Source organism: Coffea arabica, chromosome 6e, assembly GCF_036785885.1.
Source record: "Coffea arabica cultivar ET-39 chromosome 6e, Coffea Arabica ET-39 HiFi, whole genome shotgun sequence".
NCBI lineage: Eukaryota > Viridiplantae > Streptophyta > Magnoliopsida > Gentianales > Rubiaceae > Coffea > Coffea arabica.
Window position 1 is genome coordinate 14396004 of NC_092321.1, and position 24790 is coordinate 14420793.

At 35.5% G+C, this 24790-nt stretch overlaps 4 protein-coding genes across 9 annotated transcripts; 2 read left to right on the plus strand and 2 right to left on the minus strand.

The window, feature by feature from the left end:
- Nucleotides 1-469: 469 nt before the first annotated feature.
- On the plus strand, nucleotides 470-4402 carry LOC113694910 (transcription termination factor MTEF18, mitochondrial). 4 transcript variants are annotated; one of them, XM_027213824.2, is made up of 3 exons: nucleotides 470-628; nucleotides 750-2670; nucleotides 3927-4402. In XM_027213824.2, the coding sequence occupies exon 2, from the start codon at nucleotides 757-759 to the stop codon at nucleotides 2485-2487; it is 1731 nt and encodes a 576-aa protein (XP_027069625.1). In that variant the 5' UTR covers nucleotides 470-628; nucleotides 750-756; the 3' UTR covers nucleotides 2488-2670; nucleotides 3927-4402. The 4 variants fall into 4 exon arrangements, with proteins under 4 accessions (XP_027069625.1, XP_027069628.1, XP_071911492.1 ...); XM_027213827.2 differs by having other exon boundaries at nucleotides 778-2670; XM_072055391.1 differs by having other exon boundaries at nucleotides 470-2670.
- A 10381-nt stretch (nucleotides 4403-14783) lies between these two features.
- On the plus strand, nucleotides 14784-16571 carry LOC113697222 (uncharacterized). 3 transcript variants are annotated; one of them, XM_027216741.2, is made up of 2 exons: nucleotides 14784-15254; nucleotides 15935-16571. In XM_027216741.2, the coding sequence occupies exon 2, from the start codon at nucleotides 15992-15994 to the stop codon at nucleotides 16412-16414; it is 423 nt and encodes a 140-aa protein (XP_027072542.1). In that variant the 5' UTR covers nucleotides 14784-15254; nucleotides 15935-15991; the 3' UTR covers nucleotides 16415-16571. The 3 variants fall into 3 exon arrangements, with proteins under 3 accessions (XP_027072542.1, XP_027072543.1, XP_027072541.1); XM_027216742.2 differs by having other exon boundaries at nucleotides 14784-14972; XM_027216740.2 differs by having other exon boundaries at nucleotides 14786-15268.
- Nucleotides 16572-20003: 3432 nt separating this feature from the next.
- LOC113695608 (putative disease resistance protein At1g50180) lies at nucleotides 20004-23803 on the minus strand. The gene is made up of 3 exons (XM_027214735.2): nucleotides 22976-23803; nucleotides 20624-22134; nucleotides 20004-20324 (listed from the first exon to the last, which is right to left on the minus strand). Exons 1-2 carry the CDS (start codon nucleotides 23514-23516, stop codon nucleotides 21002-21004), a joined length of 1674 nt encoding a protein of 557 aa, XP_027070536.2. The 5' UTR covers nucleotides 23517-23803; the 3' UTR covers nucleotides 20004-20324; nucleotides 20624-21001.
- On the minus strand, nucleotides 20321-20955 carry LOC140009740 (probable disease resistance RPP8-like protein 2). Its single transcript, XM_072056030.1, has 2 exons — nucleotides 20624-20955; nucleotides 20321-20324 (listed from the first exon to the last, which is right to left on the minus strand). The coding sequence occupies exons 1-2, from the start codon at nucleotides 20953-20955 to the stop codon at nucleotides 20321-20323; spliced, it is 336 nt and encodes a 111-aa protein (XP_071912131.1).
- Nucleotides 23804-24790: the final 987 nt, after the last annotated feature.

A 24790-nucleotide genomic window follows, 5' to 3' on the forward strand; every position in this document is an offset into this window, starting at 1 on the left:
ATAGACACATTTTCCATTAACCTTTTTAACTTATATCCATGAAATCATTAAAGTGCATTTTTACAAAAAAAAAAAAATTAAAAATAGCAATCCAACTGGAACCAAAAAATTTGGTAACCTTTTCCTTGTTGGAGTTTTTTTTTTAAGTTTTTAGGCTGCTTTCGAAGGTTAGAAAATCAGAAAACAACTTTTTATTTTATTTTATTTTTGGAGCGGAATGGCAAGCTTGTCACAAAAACTTTTCAATTAAAATAGTTTTCCAGAGTACTCAAAAGGTAAATAAAAATATGCGAAAATTTTCCAATATCAAAAAACTTTTTTCTGGCCACTAAAGTCAAAGTCAAAAGGTGTGAAAAATGTACGGCCTCTTAATTGGTTTAAATACATTTTGAAAAAAAAAAAAAAAAAAAAAACCCAATATTTGCAATGCCCTTTGCGTAAAGTCCATATTTACCTTAATAACCTTGAGTTTGACGTTATTGTAAGCACTTTCGTCTTCGGAGCCTAAAAACCCTTCCCCTGAGACAAAAACCCCTTTTGTCTGCTGGTGTCAATGAACTCCTTGCTCCTCTAATGGCTACTTCTGCATCATCATCCAAAGGCATCAAAAACTTCTGCATAACTTGAGGTATGCAACTTCTCAATAAAGCCCATGCAAAATAACATATGCTTTATTAGTTAGAATAATAGTTTTTTCCTCACTTATTTAGTCAGCATTTGTTGCTATTTTGATTCTCTGTGTATTATAGAAGAAAAATGGTCTTGGCCCATTTGCAGAAACTTGGAAAACCATCCATTGTCAAATGGGTTTCTATTGGTTTTGTTAATAACAACTTTAGAGTATCAAGAAGCAATTTTTGGGCAATTTGGGGAACTGGGTCGTGCCAAATTGCCAAAAACTTTAGCTGTTATAGTAGAAGAAAGGCCAGGATGATGGAAATTGCTGCTGAAAAGGAAGCCCAAGCTGCTTTGTTAGATTACTTGCATTCTACTAGAAGCTTGCTGTTTACTGATGCTGATAATATGAGTAGAAATTCACCACACTTTCTCAGGAAGTTGTTGGGAAAAGTGGATAATCAGGCTGAGATTGGGCGGTCTATAACCCGGTTTCTTAGGTACCATCCTATCAACGAGTTTGAACCATTTTTTGAGAGTATGGGATTGAAACCTTCTGAGTACTCTACGTTGCTTCCAAGGCAACTGATGTTCTTGAATGATGATCCTGTTTTGCTGGAGAACTATCATGTCTTGTGTAATTACGGTATTGCACGGAATAAGGTAGGAAAATTTTACAAGGAAGTGCCTGAGATTTTCAGATACGGTGAGGGGGTCCTGCAGAAAAAGATTGATTCTTTTGAAAAGGTGGGGCTGAGTCAATCTACTGTGATCAGAGCTGTTCTTTCAAGTCCATATCTTTTGGTTGGGGATGCAAATCTGGAGTTCTTTGATGTTTTAGATAAATTGAGGAGTGCTGATCCTGCATTTGATTGGATTGAGCACTTAATGGAAGAAAATTCGTATGATTGGAGGCAAATGCTTGAGATTTTGTGCTTGCTTGGCAAGATGGGTTGCAGTGAGGAGCAGTTGGGAAGTTTAATTCGAAAGCATCCAGAACTCATATTTGAGAATTCAGGATCCAATGCCTTATTGCTGATTGGGGTCTTGACAAAATTTGGATTGAGACCAGATGAGATATGCAGTACGTTCCTTCAGTTTCCACAAATCCCAATTGCAAAGTTTCTGGGGAATTTAAAGCATTGCTATAATTTTCTTGTTGAAATTGAGATGGCTATGCTAGATGTTGGGAGGATAGTTTGTTCACATACTATATTGCTAGGTTCATGTACTATAAAGAAACTTGAAACATTGCTGACTGCTTTGAGAGTTACAAAGGATCAGCTCTGTGAAATCGTGAAGGAAAGTCCTGAAGCAATGGAGAACTGGGTTGTTGGAAAGAAAATTAAGCGACTCCCAAACCTGACAGCTGAGGAGGAAGAGCTAAGATCACGGAGGATGAAGACTGAATTCTTATTGGACCTTGGATTTGTTGAAAACTCGGAGGAAATGAAAAGAGCACTCAAGTTATTTCGAGGGAAGGGACTGAATCTTCAAGAGAGGTTTGATTGTTTTGTAAATGCTGGTTTTAGCAAAAAGGATGTTGCTGAGATGGTCAAAGAATCTCCAAATATCCTTAATCTGTCTAAGGATGCCATTGAGACAAAGATTGAGTTTCTTGTAAACGATTTGGGCTATCCTGTGTCTATTTTAAGAAAGTTTCCACCATGCATCTCCTACAAGATAGAAAGGATCAAACTTAGGCTTACAATGTATAATTGGCTTAAGGACCAGGGTGCTGTGGAGCCCAATCTCGCATTAAGCACTGTGCTAGCAACTGCTGACAAGTTGTTCATCAAGACATACGTAGAGCAGCATCCTGAAGGCCCTGCAGTTTATGAAAGGCTAAAACAAACAATATGTTCACATTAGACATGGTCATTTTTCTATAATTAGCTTGAGTTTTCTATCCTTGCAACTGGGATGTACAGACTGTTTGCCAGCTCATCCTTGTGGAATCATCCTGCATCAAATTAAATGCAAAGATATTGAATGCCTCTATTGATCTTACAAAGCATCATTATATCAGCAACACAGGTTAGGATTTGACATCAGGTAATTCCAGTTTTTATTGATTGTGCCCACCAATTTTGCTTTATTGACTGTTCTTTAAGTTGAGAACGATAAGAATTGGGCTTAAGTGGTTCCCTGGGACACTGCTGTGCCCCTAAAAGTTATTTGTGGACTGCTTCATGCCCTCCTTTGCCTGGGTCTTTATGTGAGCATCACACTAACGAATGGGGATATAGTGGTTCCTGGAAGAAGAATTTACCTGATAGCCTTACATACATTTTTGGTTTGGCTTTGCTTCTTCCATTAATATATGTCTTTCCATTTCTTGTGAATTTGCTACTGATAATGTTAACCAAATCCAATTGCATATGCATCATGTAGAAGAATAATATGATGTGACGTTACTGGAGACTAACATCACTGGAGTAGTTAAGGTGAAACAAGACAAATATCTTCGTGTCTGTTAAGCATTCTATATGGATATTTCTTAGTAGGGCCGACATGGCTTCTAATGTTGAGATATTTTTCATAAAGTGTGTCAGCTGGTTTTGCTTGTTTGGTCCTTATGTTGATGTTCATTGTGAGTCTGCCGTTATTATTTTCTTGTCCTTGGAAAGGATACACCAATTGAGGAAGAAGTGAAACTGATAATGAAGTACTGTAGGTTGGGACTGTCTTGCAGATATGCCCAATCTTCTGTCAGTTCGAATGTGGTGGCATTTCATACATGATCTCTTTTGGGCTTTGAACATTTATCTTTTGTGCTGCATTAAACATGTAGAGGAATCGTCCCTTCGACTGCCTTGAGGCAATAATGTTCTCATAACATGACAAAATGCTTACCTTTAAAAGGCAATTACTCTGGTTTGATAAAAGAAATTCTCATATGCCATGTTGTTTTCATGACAAAGTGTAATTGTAAAAGGGTGATTGCCTTGGTATTTTATAAACAAAATGTTCACATGCCATGTTATTTGTAAACTGCCTTCTTGACACCTTTGCTGTTATGACCTGACATGCTTAGATTGACAATCACATGACCTCCTCTCTGGCCGAAATCTTAAGATAGATGTGTATCAAATAGTTGTTTTTCGTGGAAGTATGTATGCCTCGTCATCTTATGCATTGCTGCAGTGTTCAAAGATGCCATATTTCTTTATGTGATGCAATCGAGTGACAGGTTATCATTTGCTCATAGTTTTTGTTAGCCAGCTGAAGATTTGCAAATTTCTTGGCGGTGTTTTGACATTTTTAGACATTTCCCTTGAAACCCAGCTTCTTTGTCAAAAAATCTGCAGGATAATTACCTACGTAAAGGGGTGAAACAGAGTAACATTGAAGCAGGGTTTGGCACATTTGTGGGTATGGAAGGGTGCAGTCGAAGTGCTTCTTTCCGTATAGCCTGCAGGTATAGAAGCTTCGGTATATCTGACTCGACAGTCTTTGATTTCTACCAATGACTCAATCCATCTCCTCTCGTGCTTGCTGGAGGATGTTAGAAGTCTGCAGCATCTCCGCGAGCGCCCACTCTATAACTCTTGAAAACGTGTCCGTCCCAACAACAAACAGATTCTAATGGAAAGATGTACACATGAAAGCGATTGGCGTTAACCAAAAATTCACAGAATTGAAAATTCATTACTATATAAAAAGTATCATGAGTTTTGGTACTTTGGGGTACCAAGTGTAAGCATTCTTTTGGTAATTTGGAATACAAGTGTAAGCACTCTTATGATATTATTAGTTTTTGGTATTTCAATTATGACTTTCTTAATTTGTGGTTAAAGTTTCGTATAATTTTAATTATGGGTGGCTTAGAAGAAAATAATTGTTGATTTTTAAGGTCAGTGTATTGCATCATACTATATTGATTTAGCAAGAGAAGTCTCCTTAAAAATACAAATAGTTAAATGATTTAAGAAACATAATGATTTCATAAACATTTCTTGGATGAGTTATATAAGTTGTACACATTCAATTTAGAAGGAGAAGAATTTTCGCATCGCACAAATGGAATTTCAATATACAAAAAATTATGACACCTTTATAACGAAAATAGTAATATCAAACAGGAAAAAAATAAAATCGGAAATAGCACTATACAAACCATTATGACCGTTAATAGCAACCCTTCAAAATAAGGAAATTTTAAAAAAAAATTGAAAACTATTCATAAAATGACATAAAGTGTATAGCAAATGAATTTAAAAGTTAAAAATATAATTCAAATAATATCAAAGACAATATTCAAATCATTGATATTCAGATGAAGACAAACATTGTTATTGGGAACAATATAGTAATGCTTCATTTGTATTAATTTAAGCAAACTAAATCCATCCATCAAGGCAAAAGCCATCTCCAATGATAAAATAAGGATTATTATAAAAGTAGACTTAAAATGAAGAATCATATCCAAATTATTTTCATTGATACCCAAAATACCCTTATTTTTTCTAATGATTACATATATTTATTGTATTTGTAATATTAGTGAATAATGGTAGCAGTTATGAAATGGAAAGCTTTAAAATTAAGTAAATTTCATTTATGATGACAATTGTAATTAGACAGATTTAATGCATTCTAGTATTTGACAATAATGGTAGTGGTTATAGGTAAAAAGTTAACAATTGAAAAAATTAAAATACTGCAATATACTAAAAATTAATATTAAAATTGTTAATTAGCCACAATTCTCATTCCAATTTCATGACCATCAAATACACTGATACTAAAACCAAAAATATTGTACTCATATGAAAAAAGTAGACCTATTGCTTTTGCTTTGAATTGGATTGCGCAAAAAATATATGAATAAAAGAAAAGGAAAATGGAAAAACCACAACTATCTCTATCTATGAAATTTCAATTGTGATAATGTACAAGTCAAAAAAAAAAAAACTTTACGTGGTGGATTATTTATACTCCATTATCGACAAAAATAACAATAAAAAGAATACAAAGAATTCAAATTACATGTATGTTTATTTTTCTAGCTTAATTCTATTCTTCATTTATAAAAAAAATTGTAATGATTTTGATTTATAAGTAATAAAATCATGAATATACAATAATTTTGGTAAAACATGATATTATCAATATTTGATATGTTATAGTTCAAGCTATAAATAAAAAAAAAATGTTTGGTTCATGATTCCAAATTCAATCCTACGAGACATGTTAACTACATTGAAATGTTTTCTGTGTCTTTCCATTCAATAAAATTTTTAAAAGTAGCTAGTTTAAGAAAATAAATAACATAAAAAATACTATATTATAATGTTGATGATCAAAATTTTACAAAAAAAAAAAAAATTAGTATCTAAGGAATAATATATTTTAGAATATTATAATCACGTGCTTAAACTATTCCTAGTATTGGAAAAAAATTTGGATGTCAAATGATCATGCGTCTTCCCTTGCAATGTACAACCATCTGATTTGGTGCGGCAACAATGGACAGACGGAGCTTCAGTAAACAGTAAATGAGTGTGGTTCATGTTGAGTCCTACTTATGAAATTGAATCTTCACAATTAGGCAGACACAATCCTGACAAGTATACAAAATTGATGGGCACCTCTATTCACCCAGTATAAATAGGTAATAAGAAATCATCACAACTCTCCTTAACCGAGTTTCCTAACACCTCAGAAGCTAATTTAGGTATCGAAGTAACACTTCAAAAGTTAAATTTAGATATCGGAGTCACACTTTGACACCGGAGGGAAAGCCTCGTTCCTCTTTGTGCCTTCCTTCTTCTTGTGCTTCTGGGATTTTGAACCAAAATTGCCAAGCTCCCAAGTTTCATCCAGAACCATACTTCAAAATAAAAATCTCCTTTAGACTTCTAGCGAGTACACGAGTAATCTCAAAACAAGGAAGCTGGAAACAAGCTGGATAAAAATGACAAGCACCTAAACATATCTCAAACACGCAATCGTACATAGAGACACGGACACAAGTGGGCTAGAAGGTAGTCTGTGTGAGTTATAGCATTAATTTGTTGCGTTCTTTTTTCCCTGTATATCCATCCATATACATGCATACATTTCTCCACCAACAGGCAACAGATTGATTGTTTGAAATTCTTGGACACGGGCAAAGGAGCTTAAGCTGAATAAGAATTTAGAGCCAGTCTTGGACTAACCTTGGCTTTAAGAGGCACAGCCAAACCAAAACTTTCCTCCATGTTGAACTCAATCACTTCGGCAGGCAGTTTCCAATCGAATGAGTGCACCAACGTCCCTAGTACGTATTCCACTAGCACTACGCCCATTCTAGCTCCAGCACAAAGTCTCCTCCAGGCCCCAAATGGAATCAACTCGAAATCATTTCCTTGGGGATCAAGTTTTGCATGTTTTCCGCTGAGAAACCTATCAGGGTCGAAACCTAGCGGATTTTCCCACACATCAGGATCTCTTCCAATTGCCCAACTATTCACACTGAGTCTAGTGTTTTTGGGTATGTAGTACCCATTTACTTCACATGCTTGAGATGCAATTCGAGGAAGATTTAGCGGTGTAGAAGGGTGCTTCCAAAATGCTTCTTTGCATATAGCTTGGAGGTATCGAAGCTTAGGCATATCCGACGTCGGTTTCTCCCAGTGACTCTATCCATCTCCTCTTGTGCTCGCTTCAAAAATGCTGGGATTCTTCAGCATCTCCACAAGCGCCCACTCGATAGCGCTGGAAGGTGTGTCCGTGCCTGCAGTGAACAAGTTCTTGTGGAAAGAACAAAGCATGGAATCAGCAAAAGTCGACATACATAATTGAAATATCACAGTTGGACCACATAGTATGTAACTAAGTTCGTGCTTAATTAGCAAAAAGTGTACATCATCCATCATGTGCATGAATAACACAGAGACTAAATTGGGGATTGGGGAAAGATAAACAAAGGATAATCATCATACACACAAAGCGGGGAAAATATATACACATGAGGAAGCATTAGAGACAAGATTTTGCATATTATCATAAATTACAAGCTAGCTATAGAGGTGTCAAAATGGGTGATTTGGGCGGGTTTGGGTTGGGTAAAATGGGTAATGGGTATAAGTAAGTTAGGGATGTAATCGAACCGAGCTGCTCGCGAGTGGTCAAAAACTTGACTCGAACTCGGGTTGACCGAGTTCGAGTCAAGTTCGAGCGCCTCGATATGCTAAACGAGTCGAGTTCGAGCATCTAGAAGCATTGCTCGAAGGCTCGTCGAGTTTTATCGAGCTTTTTAATTTTAATTATTTAATATATTATTGTTATAAAATTACCCTTATACCCAAAAGAGTTGTTGAATTTACGAAATGTTTCAAGTCATATAAAAAATTTTAAAGGACAATAATGTCTTTTCGCTCAAAAATTATCAAGAAAATGAAAATTTCTAACTCGAGCTCGATCGAGCTTGATAAGGCTCGTATTGACTCGAGCTCATGCGAGTCGAACTCGAGTTTTGCGAGCAAGCATCGAGCTCGAGCTCGAGCTCCAATAATACTACTTACTCGAGCTCGAGCACCCGTCTTGCATGTCGAGTCGAGCTTGAGTATGGCAATACTCGGGCTCGACTCGACTCGATTACATCCCTAGAGTCAACCCATTTATACCCATCTAATTAGATGGGTATAAATGGGTAAGTCAAAAAATGAATTGGGTAATCCAATTATCCATTTATTTTAACTTTTTGTAAACTCATTTAAATTCATTTTTACAAACTAAGTTATCAATTTATACCACTCATTGCACCCATCATTAGTTTTAAATATTTACTTATAATGTTCAATAAGTCTAATTATCAATTTTTTTCCTATCTGTACTCTATGTCGCAAAATTACATACTATTTAATAATTGAATAATAAGAATATAAAAATTTAAATTAAGTACTATAAAAATTAACATAAAAACTTAATCCAAAAATTTTGAACCCCTAATATTTTTTTCATGCGTAAATTTAAATTTTCATTTTGGAATTGTAGGAAAAGAGGCTAAAACTTATCATAAATTGGTAATGCTAAAAAATGAGTAAGTTAACAAATTAAAAGAAAATAAAATGATAAAATAAAACCAATAAATAACAATAATAATGAAACAAAAGTAGTTAACATCATAACAAAGTGAAAAATCTGAAAAAAAAAAAAGGGTGGGGGAAGAGAGGAGATTTGGGGAAAAACAATTCTAAATGGGTTAATTTGGTTTGATAGGTTACCCAATAATACCCATTTATTAAATGGGTATTATTGGATAACCCATTTATACCCATATACAAAAACTTAAGATACCCATACTCTCATATGCGGATATGGGTAAATTTAATTAAATGGGTTGATTTGGCACCTATAGCTAGCTAGTACAATATAGGAAGCGGTCACCATAGTTTGTAGACACATTAAAGATTTTATGAGACAACTGCAATATGCGACTATGACTATAAAAGAACAGCACAAAATGATGATACTAAATACCTGAATCTTAAAATTTTTTATTGCAATTGATTAACAACATTCTACCTTCAAAGGAACTACCCTCACCAACAACTCTTGTTGTCATAACTCAACATAAATCTCTTATCTTTTATTTGTTTGATGGAGAATTCACCTGGTTTAGTGACTACTAATTTACTGCACGTACCTATGCTTGGACCGCTAAAGCTAGATTTTCTTGTTTTGGATAGAGGAAAAGTAAAACACTCAAATATTCGGGCTTATAGCTGTTGCATTCAAGCAAATTTTAGCTCCATGCTCCTTCTTTCTTTGTTGATGTGGATATTTCCACAGACATCAGCAGGGTCCAGCCTCGGAAATACATAATAAGTCCATATTAGTGTTTCGCAATTTGTGTAGGTGCATGTGGCAATGGCAGTACAGAAAGAGAGTTGAGGAAAGGGCCGGTTGAAGAAGATAAGGGCAAATGCTATAGAAGAAGGGATTTTTGCGCGTTTTTTATTTCTGATTTTGTTCGCACCAGCGCTTTTCCACTAGAGCGAATTCATTTCCTTGATTAGTTTTGACCAGAAACTCTTTTTTCTTTTTCTTTTTTTTTGTTTGGGGGAAATTTGACCAGAAACTTACTAGAGTGAAAGTTTCTGTAGCAGCAACACCCTCGATAAGGTTGACCAAAAACCAAAGCTCATATAAGTTATCATTTCACCCCAAGAAGTCGTCTCTTGTTATTAGTCAAGTTCTATCAAAATTTGAGATAAACTAAGCTCTTAGGGCTTTTCCTTATGATCCGTTGCCTAATCTCACTAGCTATGTAACCTAAACAAGCTTTTACAGCTTCAACAGTTGAAATCGTGACGACTAAATGTTTATTATTGGGTACAAACTTTTTGCTTTAACCAGGATTAATATATACTTAGGAAAAAGGGCTGGCTTCGTGATTTTCTTTGAACCATTCAAAAATTAATGGCCAATATCCCACCAATGAAACCAGAAACATAAAATCAAAGAAAAAAAAATGGTAGCAGTCAGTAGACAAACAGATCAAAAACACTCGAGCGAAAAAGAAACCGCTCGATCAAAAAGGGCTGCCCGAAATCACGTAGTTAGGCAAGTTTGTCTTCTTCCACATATTATCCAAAGTAACAGCTCGATTTCCAGCTGGTTTCTGCAAAACTATGCACGCCTCTGGTAGTCTTGTGCATCGAGAATGGTTTGCTGGTTTTAACGCGATTTAGCCAGTCAACCTTTGTGTTCAATAGAATACGCCTTTTCTTGAAGACTTTTTGCATCCAAGTTCTGCTGGCTTCTGCCTTTTCTCAAGTAGGAATTTTTTTTTTATTTTTTGTGGTGAAAAACAATTTGGGAAAATCGTAACCGATGCTTTGCTGATAAACCTAATGGCCGACTTTTCTGGGCGTTGCTTGACTTTTACGTATCATTGGGGCAAGATAAACTGCGTGCGTGGTAAGAAAAATGATGTCCTAATCATTTTCATGTCTAGCTAGTCGCTTCCGATCCAATCCAAGAATAAATACTTTTACTGCCATCATCTACTTAGATCCTGTGCACACAAGGAAATGGCTTCCTCGTCCCTTGTTATCCGTCGTTTGTATCCAGCTGACAAGGTATTGAAGCATAATTATTCATGGATAAATATTTATACAACAGATAAAGGGACACTATCAGTGTGTGATGTAAACACACAGTATCATTTTTTTTAACTTTCATTTATTACCCCAATCTTAAGGGTAAAATTGTCCCAAATAGATTAAAAATATTTTTTTTCTGTTTTTTTTTAATAATGTAAGTAAGAGATTTCGAAATCGGACCTCTTATTTACATTCTTATTCCCCTCTTCAATTTAGTAAGTTGTACAATGATTCATCATCAACTATGACTCCGGATTCATTACCTTTGGAAGATAATTTTTTAATCATGGCACATATAAGTGTCAATCACTAGTTGTAAATAGCATTAATTTTTCCTGTGTCATAAGTGTAAAATTATTTTATACTAGCAATTACTCATGCATGACAAATAATTTCCATTCAAAATTTGAATAAAGCATGTTTAGTATGCATCTAAACCCTCTCGTATAAGAAAAAAAAATCTACATGGCACAAATATGAGAAAGATTAAATCCAATTAGGCATTATAGTGTAGTACTTTAAGGTACAATCATGCTCTCCATGTTCAATAATGCAATTAAAGAAGGAAAGTAAAATACAAAATGCAATCAAACATAATGCATTTGTTAGTATTAATTTCAAGAAACATATCAGATGAGATTTTACAACTTCAACCCAAAAAAAAAAAATTTTTTTTTCCCAACCAATCTGTTTGGATTGTGAATTATTAGAGATATTTTCACTGTAACACTTTTTGTGATGTGATGCATGTGAGATAAAAAAGTAATTGAGAAGGTAAAAAGATGTATTGAAAATTATAATAATGATGTAAACAAATAAATTTGGAAAAATAAAACCCAATCCAAACAAACCTGCTAGCATACAAGTTCAACCAATTGGCGTAGGAAACACTGGACTCTCGCCATATCGGGCTCCATTAACGAGGCCCCAGTGAGAACATTTGGACTGTAGGGTATTTGCCAGTTACGGACCCAATCGTAGTCAACCAAACCCTAAGCCAATAAGATGTTAGGCTTTGAGCAACTAGACAGGGTCCAGTCATCACAGCAGAGTTTGAGCAATCCAGCTAAACTTGTGGTCCCCAGCCTGATCAGACACAGACTGCCCAACCATGCAGGGGCCTTCTCGTCAATTTACTTTGGAAAGTATCAAGTTCTTGTGGTAACAAATATTCAAAGGGTAAGAACAAAAGTGAAAGGATGATGAGGGAAGCTTGAATTTCAAAAATTTGACTACCAAGAAAGGAATATTACTGTTATAAAATAATAATAATAATAAAGAAAGAAAGGAATATTACTGTTCATCACTACTCCCCCGTGATGAGTAATATCAGGCGTATAGCCAAGTTACATAATGAGTTACGAACTATTTTTTTGTTATATTTAAATATTTCTTGACTCCAGGTATGTAGCTTCAATTAGGCTCAAGGATCCTATCTGCAACCATTTGGGATGGGATTTATGTTGATTTGGCAAAATTTGTTTCTAATTTGAAATTTTACACTTGAGTGGCATGATTGACACTCTTGATTAGGCCTTGCTTGGATTGCGATTTTCTGTCGAAAAATTACGTCATTTTTCGTGATCACATTTCCCTATTACCTTTTTTCCTCACATACATCAAATCGCTACAGTAATTTTCCCATGAAAAATGCAATCAAAACACAACCAACGGTGAGTTTCACAAAACAATGAGTAAATCTTATATACATTGACGGTATATACACTATTACGGTTAGATATATAACACATATACAAAATTTGAATTTCAAATTCAAATTCAAATTATGTGTCATACATCTAATGATAAAAGTGTATACACTGTCAGTGTATATAAAATTAATCCCAAAACAGTACTATCAGGAATTTGCACATAAACGTTTACAACAATAGTTATTACTGCAAATGCATTTCTTATACTAAATTCAAGAACAATTTTCTTTTTTTTTTTTACGGTAACTATAATATTTCTATAACCTAATCTATTATAATTTACAGAAAGGGAAGCCTAAAGAGACTATGTATAAGAAGCTAGTAAATATAAAAATCTGACCAGATCAAAAGGATGTTTTGACAGTTCTTTTGAATTTTTTTCAGTGTAAGTGCAATTCAACTCCCACCTATAGTCCACAGAGTAACTTGGCCCCAGTTTTTTGTCTCAATGGTTCAAGAACAATTGTCATTTATAATTGTTCTTGCTTTTGCCTCTCTTCCCTTCAATTCATGAGCAGACTTCTAAATAAATAAGGGCTGCTTTGACTCATTTGGAGTTACACCCTAAGCTGGTGAAATCTTTCTCTTTGAAAAATTGAAACCCTCATAAGTGACTGTCATCTGGCGAAGGATGTGGTTATTTTTTTTATATACAAATTGAACTGCCCATCTACAATTTCTAATTGCGAAATGTAGGGGGGAATAAAGAGAAATGAAAGATAGAGTTGTCTAATATTTGTTTGAATTATCCTCCTTTTTTGTCGACACTTAAGGAGTTTTGGTTGAAATGAAAGTGCTACAATATTATTATTTTTTTATTCTCTCAGTCATTCTTTTTATCATCATACATTATATCACAAAAAATCCTACACTATTATTCTCACAAAATTTTTTTAATTAACTTCCAATCCAAAATTCCAACCGCAGAAATATATGTTTCACCAAGGATCCAAAACAGTTATGTTGAAAATGCTACGAGGAAATGGAGTCCAAATTGAAATAAATTGTTATGCTTTAATCGAGGGACTCAAATTGTATTGACTTTATCCAAAAAAAAAAAGATAAAAAATTGAAGAATTAAAAAAAAATTAGCATGAGCATTCATTTGGAGAAATACTACTTGTTAAGAATGCAAAATATGAGTAAACTTATGAATTGCATTCCAGGTTAATAAAACACATTGACAGTAAAAAGTTTTTCAAGTGAAAATTTAGGCTGATTTTACCTTAAAAAACCAAAAAAAAAGGAAAAAAAAAACAGGCTGATTTAATGAATTTTACCAAAGATGCAAAAGAGAGTGGGGCCACATCAAGATTGTTCTATTGTACATCCCTAAATGGGCACGTGATCTCAGTCAATGACCCAGGCGACAACCAGTGATTCTCCCCTGCTGAGTGCTGACCCCAAAATCACATGAATTAATATTATAAAAAAAAGAAAATTAAGAAATGTGCCAAGAAACTTCTTTAGGTAAAATTTTCATTATGTGAAAATTTTTGTAGCAAGTGAAAGTGGTCTGTATTTATCTTGAAAACTCCTCCATTTTGCTTTTGGATTAATACACGGATTAAGTGGGAATAAGTGAGGAGGTTTATTCGTTTTTCCCGTACAGCAAAGCCTTTTTTAGTGTGTTCTCATCAAGAAAACTTGAATGGTTAAATACACCTAGAAAATTAACTAGTAGAAGAAATAGAAAATCCTTAATCATTACTTTAATTGCATCAATGGTCTGAAAACCGACCTTTTTACTTTGGTACACTAATGTTCATGGTTTGGGGGTCACTGATCACATTTATGATTTACTTTTACCGTGGTCATGGTTTCGGTACACTAATGTTAATGTTTGAATAGAAGATTATTTGAAATAATTATTGTAACACATTTTAGGATGCGATGTATGTGAAATAAAAATATTATTAGAAAGATAAAAAGTTATTCGAATTTTTTAAAAAGAATTTTATAATTTTGTGAATATATTTTTCAATCATCTTTTTGTTTCATATACATAAAATCGTTATAGTATATTTTTCTATAAAAATTTTATATAAAAACAATCCAAATGGGATATATAATAATAGTTCTTAAAATAACAAAACATCTTTTAGCAGGCTGTAGAAGTAAAAATTTAACACCTTTTTCTTTTGGCACACAAGAGGTGACTTTCTGAACCAGTGTCACATTGATCATTGATGTCAAGCTCAAGCACCATGCCTTTTCCTTTCTTTTTCCTCTTTCCCTCTTTTATTTCTGCCAGATATATGCTTTCATTTTTTGTTTTTCTCGTTTTTTCCCCCTCAATCAGTTGTGTGTTATTTTACCTTCATCAATACCTCTACCATAATTTTCCCAAACAGCCCATAAGAATCCCCTAAATGCTAAATATCCTTACCCCACTTGCAACTATACTAGTAGTAGTATCCCACATCCATATTTTTCTTCTCTTCTCCTCTTCACTTCACTTGTTTTTTGTTTGCAGTCTTCTCTACCTTTGCCTCCCTCCTCTGCCTCACAGCTTCTTTCCCTTGCCTGAACTTCTTAACCTCAAATGGTGAGGATTATTAACCTCATCAAATCTCAATCCAGTTCTTGAATCATTCCTCACTTTTGATTGTTTTTTATCTGGGCTTTTACTATTTCTCTGTCAGATCAAAGCCTTTTCATTTTCTTATCACTTGAACAATTTCTTGTTGCTTCTTTACTTTGTTTACTTTTGCACATAGGAAAACCCATCTCGATTTTGGTTTTCTTTGATTGGAATTTTTATAAAGATGTGCTGAAAAGAGGTTTTTGGTTGAAGATGCAAATGGTGGCTGTTTCCGTTTCTTATGAGGTCTGCTTCAGTTGGTATGTTTCATTCTGTATGAAAGGTTGTGCAATGGATTTATTGGAAAGATTTGATCTTTTTCAGTTTGTTTGGGTGGTCTGTTTTGAGCTTCAAAGATTCCATTTTGATTGTTTTCAAGCATGTTTAAGTAAAGCAGTCTTAAGTTCTTTTGTTGTATGGTTGCTATGCAGACTTTGTTTTTCTCAGTATATGGTTTCAATCATAGGATAATCTGCTTTTTGTCTTGGATGTTATTGTTGTATTGGATTGATTATGTAGTGATTTTCTTGGAACTGCCATTGGCTTGTTTTCTTTAGGCTCTGAAGTTTCGGTTTTACAGCTTTGCTTATTAGTTAGGCGCTATTTTATAACATCCGAATACACATGATGCTTTTACACTAATTAGTCAAAGTTCCAACCTTTATGTGTTTCCTGGGCATGAGAGCAAATATGGATTTGTATGCTTGCCAGGAAACAGAGCTTTTTGGGTTTTCTTATAGTCGTTTGCTTATTGGTGAATCTGAGGAGATATCCGTTTCCAAGATTTATTTTTGGTTCGTTTTCTAGTGTGTGGTTATATTTGTTGAGTTATTGTGATTGATCCTTCTCAGTATTTAAAGTTTCAATAGAAAGTCGTGAAATTTGTTGAGTTGTTTGAAGTTATCTGATTTTCTTTTTCCGGGCAGGTTCTTCTGCAGAGATAATTAATTTTTGCCCAAGTTTTTTTTTGCTTTCTCTGAAAAATGGGTAGAGGGAGAGGAAAGGGTAAGAAACAATTGAGTACTGCTGCTCGTGAAGATGCCGGAAGTGGTGAGGAGGAGAAATTACCGGTGAGGAGAAGGGGAAGGCCACAGAAACCACTGAAGGATGACATTGAGGAAGATGAAGATGTTGAGAAGATAGAAGAAGAAGAAGAAGACAGTGAAAGTGCAAAGAGCTCTGTTTTAAATAAAGATAGCAAGAATCAACCCACTGTTGAGAATGGCCGGAAGAGGAAAAGGGCTTCGCAAGTCAAGGAAAACTTAGATTCTATCAAAGAGGAAAATGGTGTGGGAAACAAGACTAACACTAATGAAGCAGTGAAGTCTGTTGGATTCAGACAGAACGGCAGCAGAAGAAAGAACAAGCCTCGTCGGGCTGCTGAAGTTGGTGTGGAGTGCAGATGAATTTTGTGCTCATTATTGGAGAGCACAAAAATTTGGCTTTCCATTTTATTTTGCCATTTGTCGTATTTTGTTGTGTTTGATAGTCTCAACTGAAAATTTTATTATCAATCAATATTCTGTGATGATATCAAGAAGCCTTTGGTTTTACCAATTACCAGATCATCATGTCAGATATGTTGTCTAATCTTTTCCTTTTGCACTTGAAGTCTGAAGCAAGCTGAATCCAACGTAGGTGTAAGTTCTTCTGCGATGGCATTTTGTTTTGGCATGGTTTAAGTAGCTTCTTTTGGTTTAGCATCCCTTGTATAATCTTCTTGAAGCCTGCTCATTGCTTTGCTTGACACGTTTGTGTACAGCAATGAAGCACGTATGAAAAAATTCCAGGTGGTTGGCTATTAAAAAAAAAAAAAGGAAGATTATTGCCATAGGTTCAGGTGCAAACGACTCTACGAGTGCAGAGATTCTCCTGCCTGGAGATATCAGGTAAAGTACAAGAAGATCTTTGCTCTTTCTGGCCAATATTTCTGTTTCAAAATTGACTAAACTGCAGAAGAACTTGGGAGATTTGCCCCAGTGGAGATTTCAGGTAACATACAAGTGTTCTTCTTGTTTGTTACTTCAGATAACTTAATTGCAAGGCTCACTTTAGCTGTTTGATTTAGAAACCTTGAGGTTCTTTGGCTTTTTTGATATATGAATTTTTGACCTTTCATGATGTCAGTGACACAGTCTGTACAGTCACCGATGCTTGCTTGTGATATAGGAAAAGAAATTATTTTGAAGCTTGGTCTTCCTACAGTGCAAATTGTTCAATCATATAGTTTGTGCTGGGACATTTTGCATGAAATGAGATGGTACAAAATAAAGGCTTGGGGAAAATGGATGAAGTTCTATTTGCATCTTCTCTCTGGATTTTTTTGGCTGCATTGATGTTTTTGGCTAATATTGTACAGGTACTAAGTTCTACACATGAAACATTGTGAAAAGATTGGTTTTCTCTCATTGAACAATTTGAATCTGTTTTCACGTATGCAGACATGTCTAGATAGATGCACATGCGTGCGGAACCATTGTGCCTCGTATTCTTTTCTTGCTGCAGTTTGTTACAGCAAATGAAGGATATTAAGGTACTTCACTGCTTTGCAAAAGTTTGCAGATGGATTTATTAGTTATTAGTGGGATGATAATCAGTATTCTGATCTATTGAGGAATCGTTTCTTGCATCTGTTTCAACCACAAATCTGTTGCATGAGGAATTGGCATGCTAGAGTTTCTATTACAAACCTGCATAATTGGTCAAGGTGAAAGGAAGATTTCGGGATACATGGTTCAGTTACTCAGCTATTGGCAACAAAACTAAGCACAAGCAGACTAAATTTCTCATGAATTGTACTTGTAATTCTTGTCGAATGGAGTTGATTGTCAAGTCCCCATGGCCAAATTTCATTTCATCTGAGTGCCTTCCAATCTATAGGCATTTAACTCTCCCTCCTGTTTAATTTTCAAGTACAGATCATCTTGCAAAAATTGAGCCTAAATGTTCAACCTATTCTGACAATCCTATCAATAAAGTTGCTGGGATATGAATTGATGGGAGGGGTCAAAAGGCGGAGTTCTGTTTTCGTTTGTTTTGGTTTAGTGAGCAGTTGGGCCTTCCGAATGACCAGAACGTCAAAAGGCCTCATTGTCTTTTGTACTTTTTTGGGGATTAGCATCAATCATTGGGGGCCTTTAACTCTTTTACTTAACAATTTCACCAAAGGAACTTGACTATGATACCCACCCATTATTGTCTTTTTCCTTTTTCTTTATTTTTTTTTTTGAAAAAATAAATCCCTGGAGACTTCGTTTGGGCATCTGCTAGTTAGCAAAATTCAGAAAAGAAGAAATTTGCACCTAAAAAAATAATAATAATAAGCAATGCTAAATAGACATTGGTGGTTGCCAAGTTGGGATGCATAAGCAAGTTGGTCCGGTCCCTTGTAAGTTTTCAAGGATTAGGTGACCAGGAGAAGGGGTTCTTGGCAACCATAATCTTTGGTAAATAAGGAAATGTAGTAAGAGTGTGGAAGTAGGATTGTGGACCAGAGAAAAGTAAAACACTAAATTTAGACTTGTGGCTAGCCAGGGCAGGCATCTGGAAGTTGGTTTTTCCAGCAAAACAGATAACTGCAGTAAGAAATTGGAAACAATAATTATTTTGATGACTACATTGTCTAAATTAAAAAAGGTCGAATCATTTCTTCCCCAAAAAGAGAAGTCTATGTTTGATAGAAAATAAATCCAATACTTTTGTTGGATTGTTGATCACAATGTTTTTTTTTTTTTTTATGGAGAAGACAATCCTATGTAATTTAAAAAGGAAGTGTAGACGAAGGAATGGACATTTTAAAATTGAAAGGGGGCAAAGTGATTAAGGAATGAAGTTTACAAAATTGAGGTGACAGGGGGGCGAATAAGATACAAAATTGAAAATATTCTTTAATATCAAGCCTATTGTGCAATTTTCAAAACTTTAGGGAGGAGTGGGCAATTGCCTACCTACCCTCATATGTGTGCATACCTCCGCCTATATTCAAAGTGCTGACAATATGATTAACATTGGTTTTGAAATTTAAGCTCTTTTTACACAATTTATGAGTTCAAAAAAAAAATTTGTGATTAGTTTACCCAAATCATTTAGAGTCCACAAAAAGGTGCTGAAAAATTGACCAAACAAGGAATCACAAAATCAAAAAAAAAAAAAAGAAAAAGAAAAAACGCACGCGGTTTTATGCACGGAATTCAATTATTCACCGTGTTGCAACCTAGACTTTGGTTGAGGGGGTTAACATTTCCCGACGCCTGTGTGGTCATTTTTGTTCCTTCCGTTCCGTTGTTACTATTTGCTTTCTTGGGAATTGGAGGTGGTGTTTCTGAATATGAAATAGCTTTTATTGAATTTGGAAATAAGAAAAAATGTTTCCAAAAAAAAGACTTTTTCTTTTCTAAATTTTTTTCTCTCACGCTCCTCTCCACACCCTTCCTCCCAAGAACTAGAAGGAAGATTTGAATCCTGAATTCGACCGCGACAAAAAGTCTAAGAGCTCTCTCCTTATAGATGCGATATTAGATTGACTAAAATTTTAAAGTCTCATTAGATTTATATATGCAAATTTGAAAAAAAAAATTATGTTATATATCATGGTTGTTTTGTATATATAACATCATGCTTACTCAAATTGTAAGTTTTACCAATAATTGAAGTATTATTCGTGAAGTATAATAGCAAAAAGGTTATTACGTGTTTTGTATGATTAGCAAAAAAGTACGAATATCTTTCAAGGATTAATTTTTTATCCACTGAAAATGTAATGATTTTTTTTATACTAACAACTTCGGATGTATATCATACGTGCATGATTTGAATTCTAAATTTGAATTCTTGTTATATGACAAATGTATTTTAGAGTATTTTATATGAAATACAAAAAAAAAAATTTAATTATGCATGGGAACGTATATTAAACGTGCGTAATACAAATTTGTTACTAACTGTGCTATCTAGGGCATCCACGTGATGGATTTAAAGCCGTTGTTGTAGAAAAAAAGTGCGAAAAAAATTCTTTAATTAAAAATACAATGTGCATTGAATTACAGTACAACTCTTATTAGACAAATTACACCGAGAAACATGCAAAACTATAAGCTGAGTGAAAATCATAGTTATGAGACACATAATTAATACAAGTCCAAGTATAGTAACTGGAGACTCGACTTTTGACCCAAAAAAAAAAAAAAATGATCGTACACCAAGACACATAATTAATACAAGTCCAACTTGGCTCGACTTTATCGTACTAAAATGGCAAATGTTTGATAGTATCACATTCCAGCAGTGAATAAATCTTGCTCGTCAAATTGATCCTAACTGCACAAGTGAAATCAATTAGGATCAGTTTTAAGTACTATATAAGGCTTAATGAGTCAAATAAATGTTCCTAAAATCGAGACGCTAAACAAAATGAAATTCGTCAGAGGTACGGTTGAATATAAGCATGGTGTGGTTGAATATAAGGGTCCATATATATGTTGAAGAAGAGTAAATGAAGTCATCATGGGTTGAACGATAAACTGAAGTAAAATTCAAGAAAGAAACTATAATTGTTTAAGGATAAATTAAAGTAAAATTCCAGAATGAAACTAGAAGTGTTGACAAGAGAGACATACCTGATCAACCATGCTTGGTCCGATGAAACATTACGGACATTAATAGAGGGTATATGGGAGACTTTGTCAAAATCCTGTCCCTGATCTTCATGACCATTTGTTGCTTGGATCCTATCTGTGAATTTCTTTGGCATCCGCACAATGTTCAACTCTTTCAGAGTTGTAACGAATTTCAATCCACTGGGAACCATCTCCAGATTTAGGCAATATACAATCGTCAAGACCGAAAGGTTGGGCATGGCTCCTTCATCAACATTCCACTTCTCTAAGTTCGGTAGACGCTCAAAACGAAGAAATCTAAGTTGGCCAAAACCCGTTGCCTTGCACCTCATCTCTTTGCCGAGAAAAGATCTATATTGCAAGTGAAGTGATCGTAGATTAGGAAGCCTTTCCAGTGTCTCCATGGGATCTTCCTCTATGTCGAGCCAGGATAGCATCCACGTAATTGGCCGGAAGATACAAGTGCCTAAGCTGTCTCATCTTCCAAAGAACATTAGGTATTCTACACACTCCAGCCCGTAAATCAAGTGTCTGCAAGTTTTGTAGGTTGCCCAAGGACGATGGCAAACAGAGGAAAATTGAACGTCTCAAACTCAAGTATCGCAGGTGGATCAGCTCCCCAATAGCTTTTGGGAGCCTCAAGTGATCTGCTACTTGGAGAAATTCACTTTTAAGTGTGCGATCTTCAGAGAACGCAGGACGGATCCCTTCAATGGCCAACACTCTGAGCATTTTGAAATTATTGAATTGAGACTTCATTTTCTTAGGAAGACGCCCTTCATAACCATCATTACCTGAGACCAACAAGGCGAGTGACCTCAGGTGCCTAGTATGTCTCTTCTCAGCTGGAGGGACATATTTCCTTACATCCTCCTTAGAAAAATGGACGGCTAGACGGTAAACTTGTGAGTGATCATTATTGCCATACTCATTGAGAATTCCATCATGATAATAGCTTTTGGATAACAAGAAATTCTCCTCTTTGGCCTTGACCAAACTGAGGTCTCTCATTAAGTCATGAAGGCGACACGATGCAAATGATCTTCCAGCGGAGGACAGCATCACATCATCATCATCAGGGGCTTTACCTTGAACCATGCACCGTGTTACTAATTCTCCCAGGTATCTTTCTGCTACATCCATCATTGATTCTTCACCAATCTGATCTTTTGTTGATATTATACCCTCTGCAATCCATAACTGGTACAATTTCTCTGTGCCTATGTCAGAGTCTTCTTCATATCTACTCAGGTAAAGGAAGCAAGGCTTCAATTTGTAGGGCAAGTCATTGTAGCTTAAAGCTAATATCTTGTGCAGATTTCCTTCTTCTTTGATCAAGTTGTTTCCTCTTCCAAGATGAGCTTTAATGTTTCTATTGACAGTCGCCCACTCATTCAGGTCCTTCTTGGTGGCAAGAGTTCCGCTGAGTACTATCACAGCCAATGGAAGACCCCCACATGCTTTCACCATTTCCTTCCCCAAGTTTTCCAATTTTTTTAAATCTTCATGTTCTGTCAAAGAGAGATGATGAGTAGTTCTGTTAGTCTTATTACTTAAAAGACAGAAGTGTCGAGTTGCTCAATGTATGTGCAGTACATTGAATTAACAATTTAACATTTCTGTTTAGCATCATGAATATATGTGTGTGCGCGTGCACGTATATATATATAAGAAACTCTGAGAAAAATTGAAACTATTCCATTGAGAAACAAAAAATAAGAAACTTAGAGAAAAATTTAGCCAATTCCATTGAGGAAGGATCATCTGTTGTTGTTTTTGTTTTGTCAATAAAATTTGGAGCAGAAGACATGTAAAGGGATGTTTATACTTTCGGGTGAAACAGAGGATTTGCCTGTGTTTCGGGAATTTCTCTCTCCGTGTACGTTGTGTGGTTAAATCAATAAAAGTTGTGAGCTTAACAAAAAAGGGGCAAAAAGAAAAAAAGAGTATAGCCCCAAAAGAGGGGAAAATACTCCCACACTTTCTAGTCCAATTAATCATATAACTGCTCATCAAGCACTCACAAAAAGGCGTGGTCCACTTTGCGAGACCCGGTCTCTACACCGCTGTTCATAAAAAACCAAAAAAAAAAAAAATTTTACTTTATACTCTAATAATTCAAATGCAATCTTCTTTTTGGGAGAAATCAGTAAAATATTCGTCTTTCCTTCTCTTGCCTCTTTTCATTATTTTTTTTTAATGATTTCTTTTCTTCAATTACACGGTGTACCAATAAGGATAGCCACAACAAACAAACCCTCAAAATCCACAAGTTTATCATCCCTTGATCAAGTAGGGCCCAATTTAGCAAACTAATAAAAAAAATAAAGAGTGTTTTAAGAAATCAAGTACCTCCATGAAACCTGCCCCGTAAAGCTTTCCTCTGAAGCAGCTGCCAACTTTCGTCCTCACTTAAAAAGCGCGGTTGGTGGTGAAAACCATTGGGATCAATATGCAAAGCCACATCTTTATTGCGAGAGGTAACTAAGATCTTGCTTCCGTCGTTTCTAATTGGAAATGCTTGCTTTATACATTCCCATGGTTCTGTGGCCCAAATGTCGTCAAGAACCACAAGACATTTCTTATTTTGCAGGATTTGAAAAAGTTGTCTGACCAGCTCCTCATCCCTCCACTTCACTATTTCTTCTCTCTTTTCTGGGATTAGGCTTAGCAAGATCCGTTGCAATATGTCTTCCTTTTGCCAAGTTTGTGATACATATACCCAAGCAATGCCATCAAAGCAGCGCCTCACTTTAGGGTGATTGTATACCTTTTGGGCAAGAGTTGTCTTTCCCAACCCCCCCATCCCACAGATGGAGACAACTCTAAAGCGTTGATCAATCTCATGATCATGATCATGATCGCCTCCCCTCAACAGATGCTTTACCAGCATCTCAACATCATCCTCCAATCCAACAAAGTCATCCTCGACAACATGGGAATATGTCCGCCTCAATTGTTGATGCGATGAACTACTTGCGCCGTCCTGTCTTGCGATCCCATATTCCTGAAAACTTTTGGTAAGATCAGAGATTTTCGTTTTCAGAGTCTGAATACCCGTTCCTGTGGTGTGCCTAGCATAGCACTCATTCAGGATACCAACACATCTCTTTGCGGTGCCTCGGATACGGGGCAGGAGCGGTCCTCAGACGACCGCTCCTGAACGGTCTCCTCACAATAAAAAACGTGAGGAGACAAATGAGCCAAGTCAGCAAGGCTGAAGCAGGGCACAAAAACGGCACCGTTCCAAATAAAAAAATGTTGACTTCCAAACGTGAGCAAACGGAGCAAACGGAAGAGAAGTAGATTTTGAAATTCAAGTTGAAATTTTGAATTAGCCGCAGAAAACAAAACTGAGGGAAGAGTCTTGGCGTGCTTCTGAAGGAGCTCTACTCTGACAGTCTGACCGACCGCTCATTGAAGGTAGAAAGCTGAAGTTCGAGTGGAATTCGACTTACTAGCTCTTTCTAGTGAAGTGAGTGTAGTCTACATTGATGAAAATAGCAATTGACAGAAAAGTGAGTGGAAAGGCAGGCGGCAAAGAAGAAGCAAACAGAGATGAAGCCAAAGTTTGGACGGAAAACTGAATAGCAGAAGCAGCTGTGGTTTTCAACTGGGTATAAGAGTATTGTATCTATTTTGAATGCGCACAAGGCAGGCGGTAAGGTAGAAGCAAACAGAGGAAGGACAAAATCTCACGAAGCCAGATTTTGTCCTTCAACTTAATAGCAGATGCAGCTACGCTCTCCGACTTCGGTGAAACGTGAAGCGTATTAGCAGACCAAGGTAACATGACTGAACCATGTCAGTAACTGTGGCCAATAATTTGTCACCCAAATGCACATCTGTTAAATGAAGGATGAAATTAGAGTCACTGAAGACATAATATGAAGATGATACAAGAATAGTGAAGTTGTACTATATTAAATATATGTACCGTATCTGTGTGTGTGACCATTTAGTTTTTCAGTGATGAACTATAAAGAGATAGTAGTTTTTGGAAGACCTAGGGGTATGTATTCAAGTAAACCATCGAACGGAATTAAGGAAAGATGAGAGAAACAAAGTCACATTTAACAAGTGAATGAATGTACATCTTGTTGTAAATTAGTTACATGTTATAGCCACCGTATTACAATTGATATGAATCATTGTGCATCTAGTAAT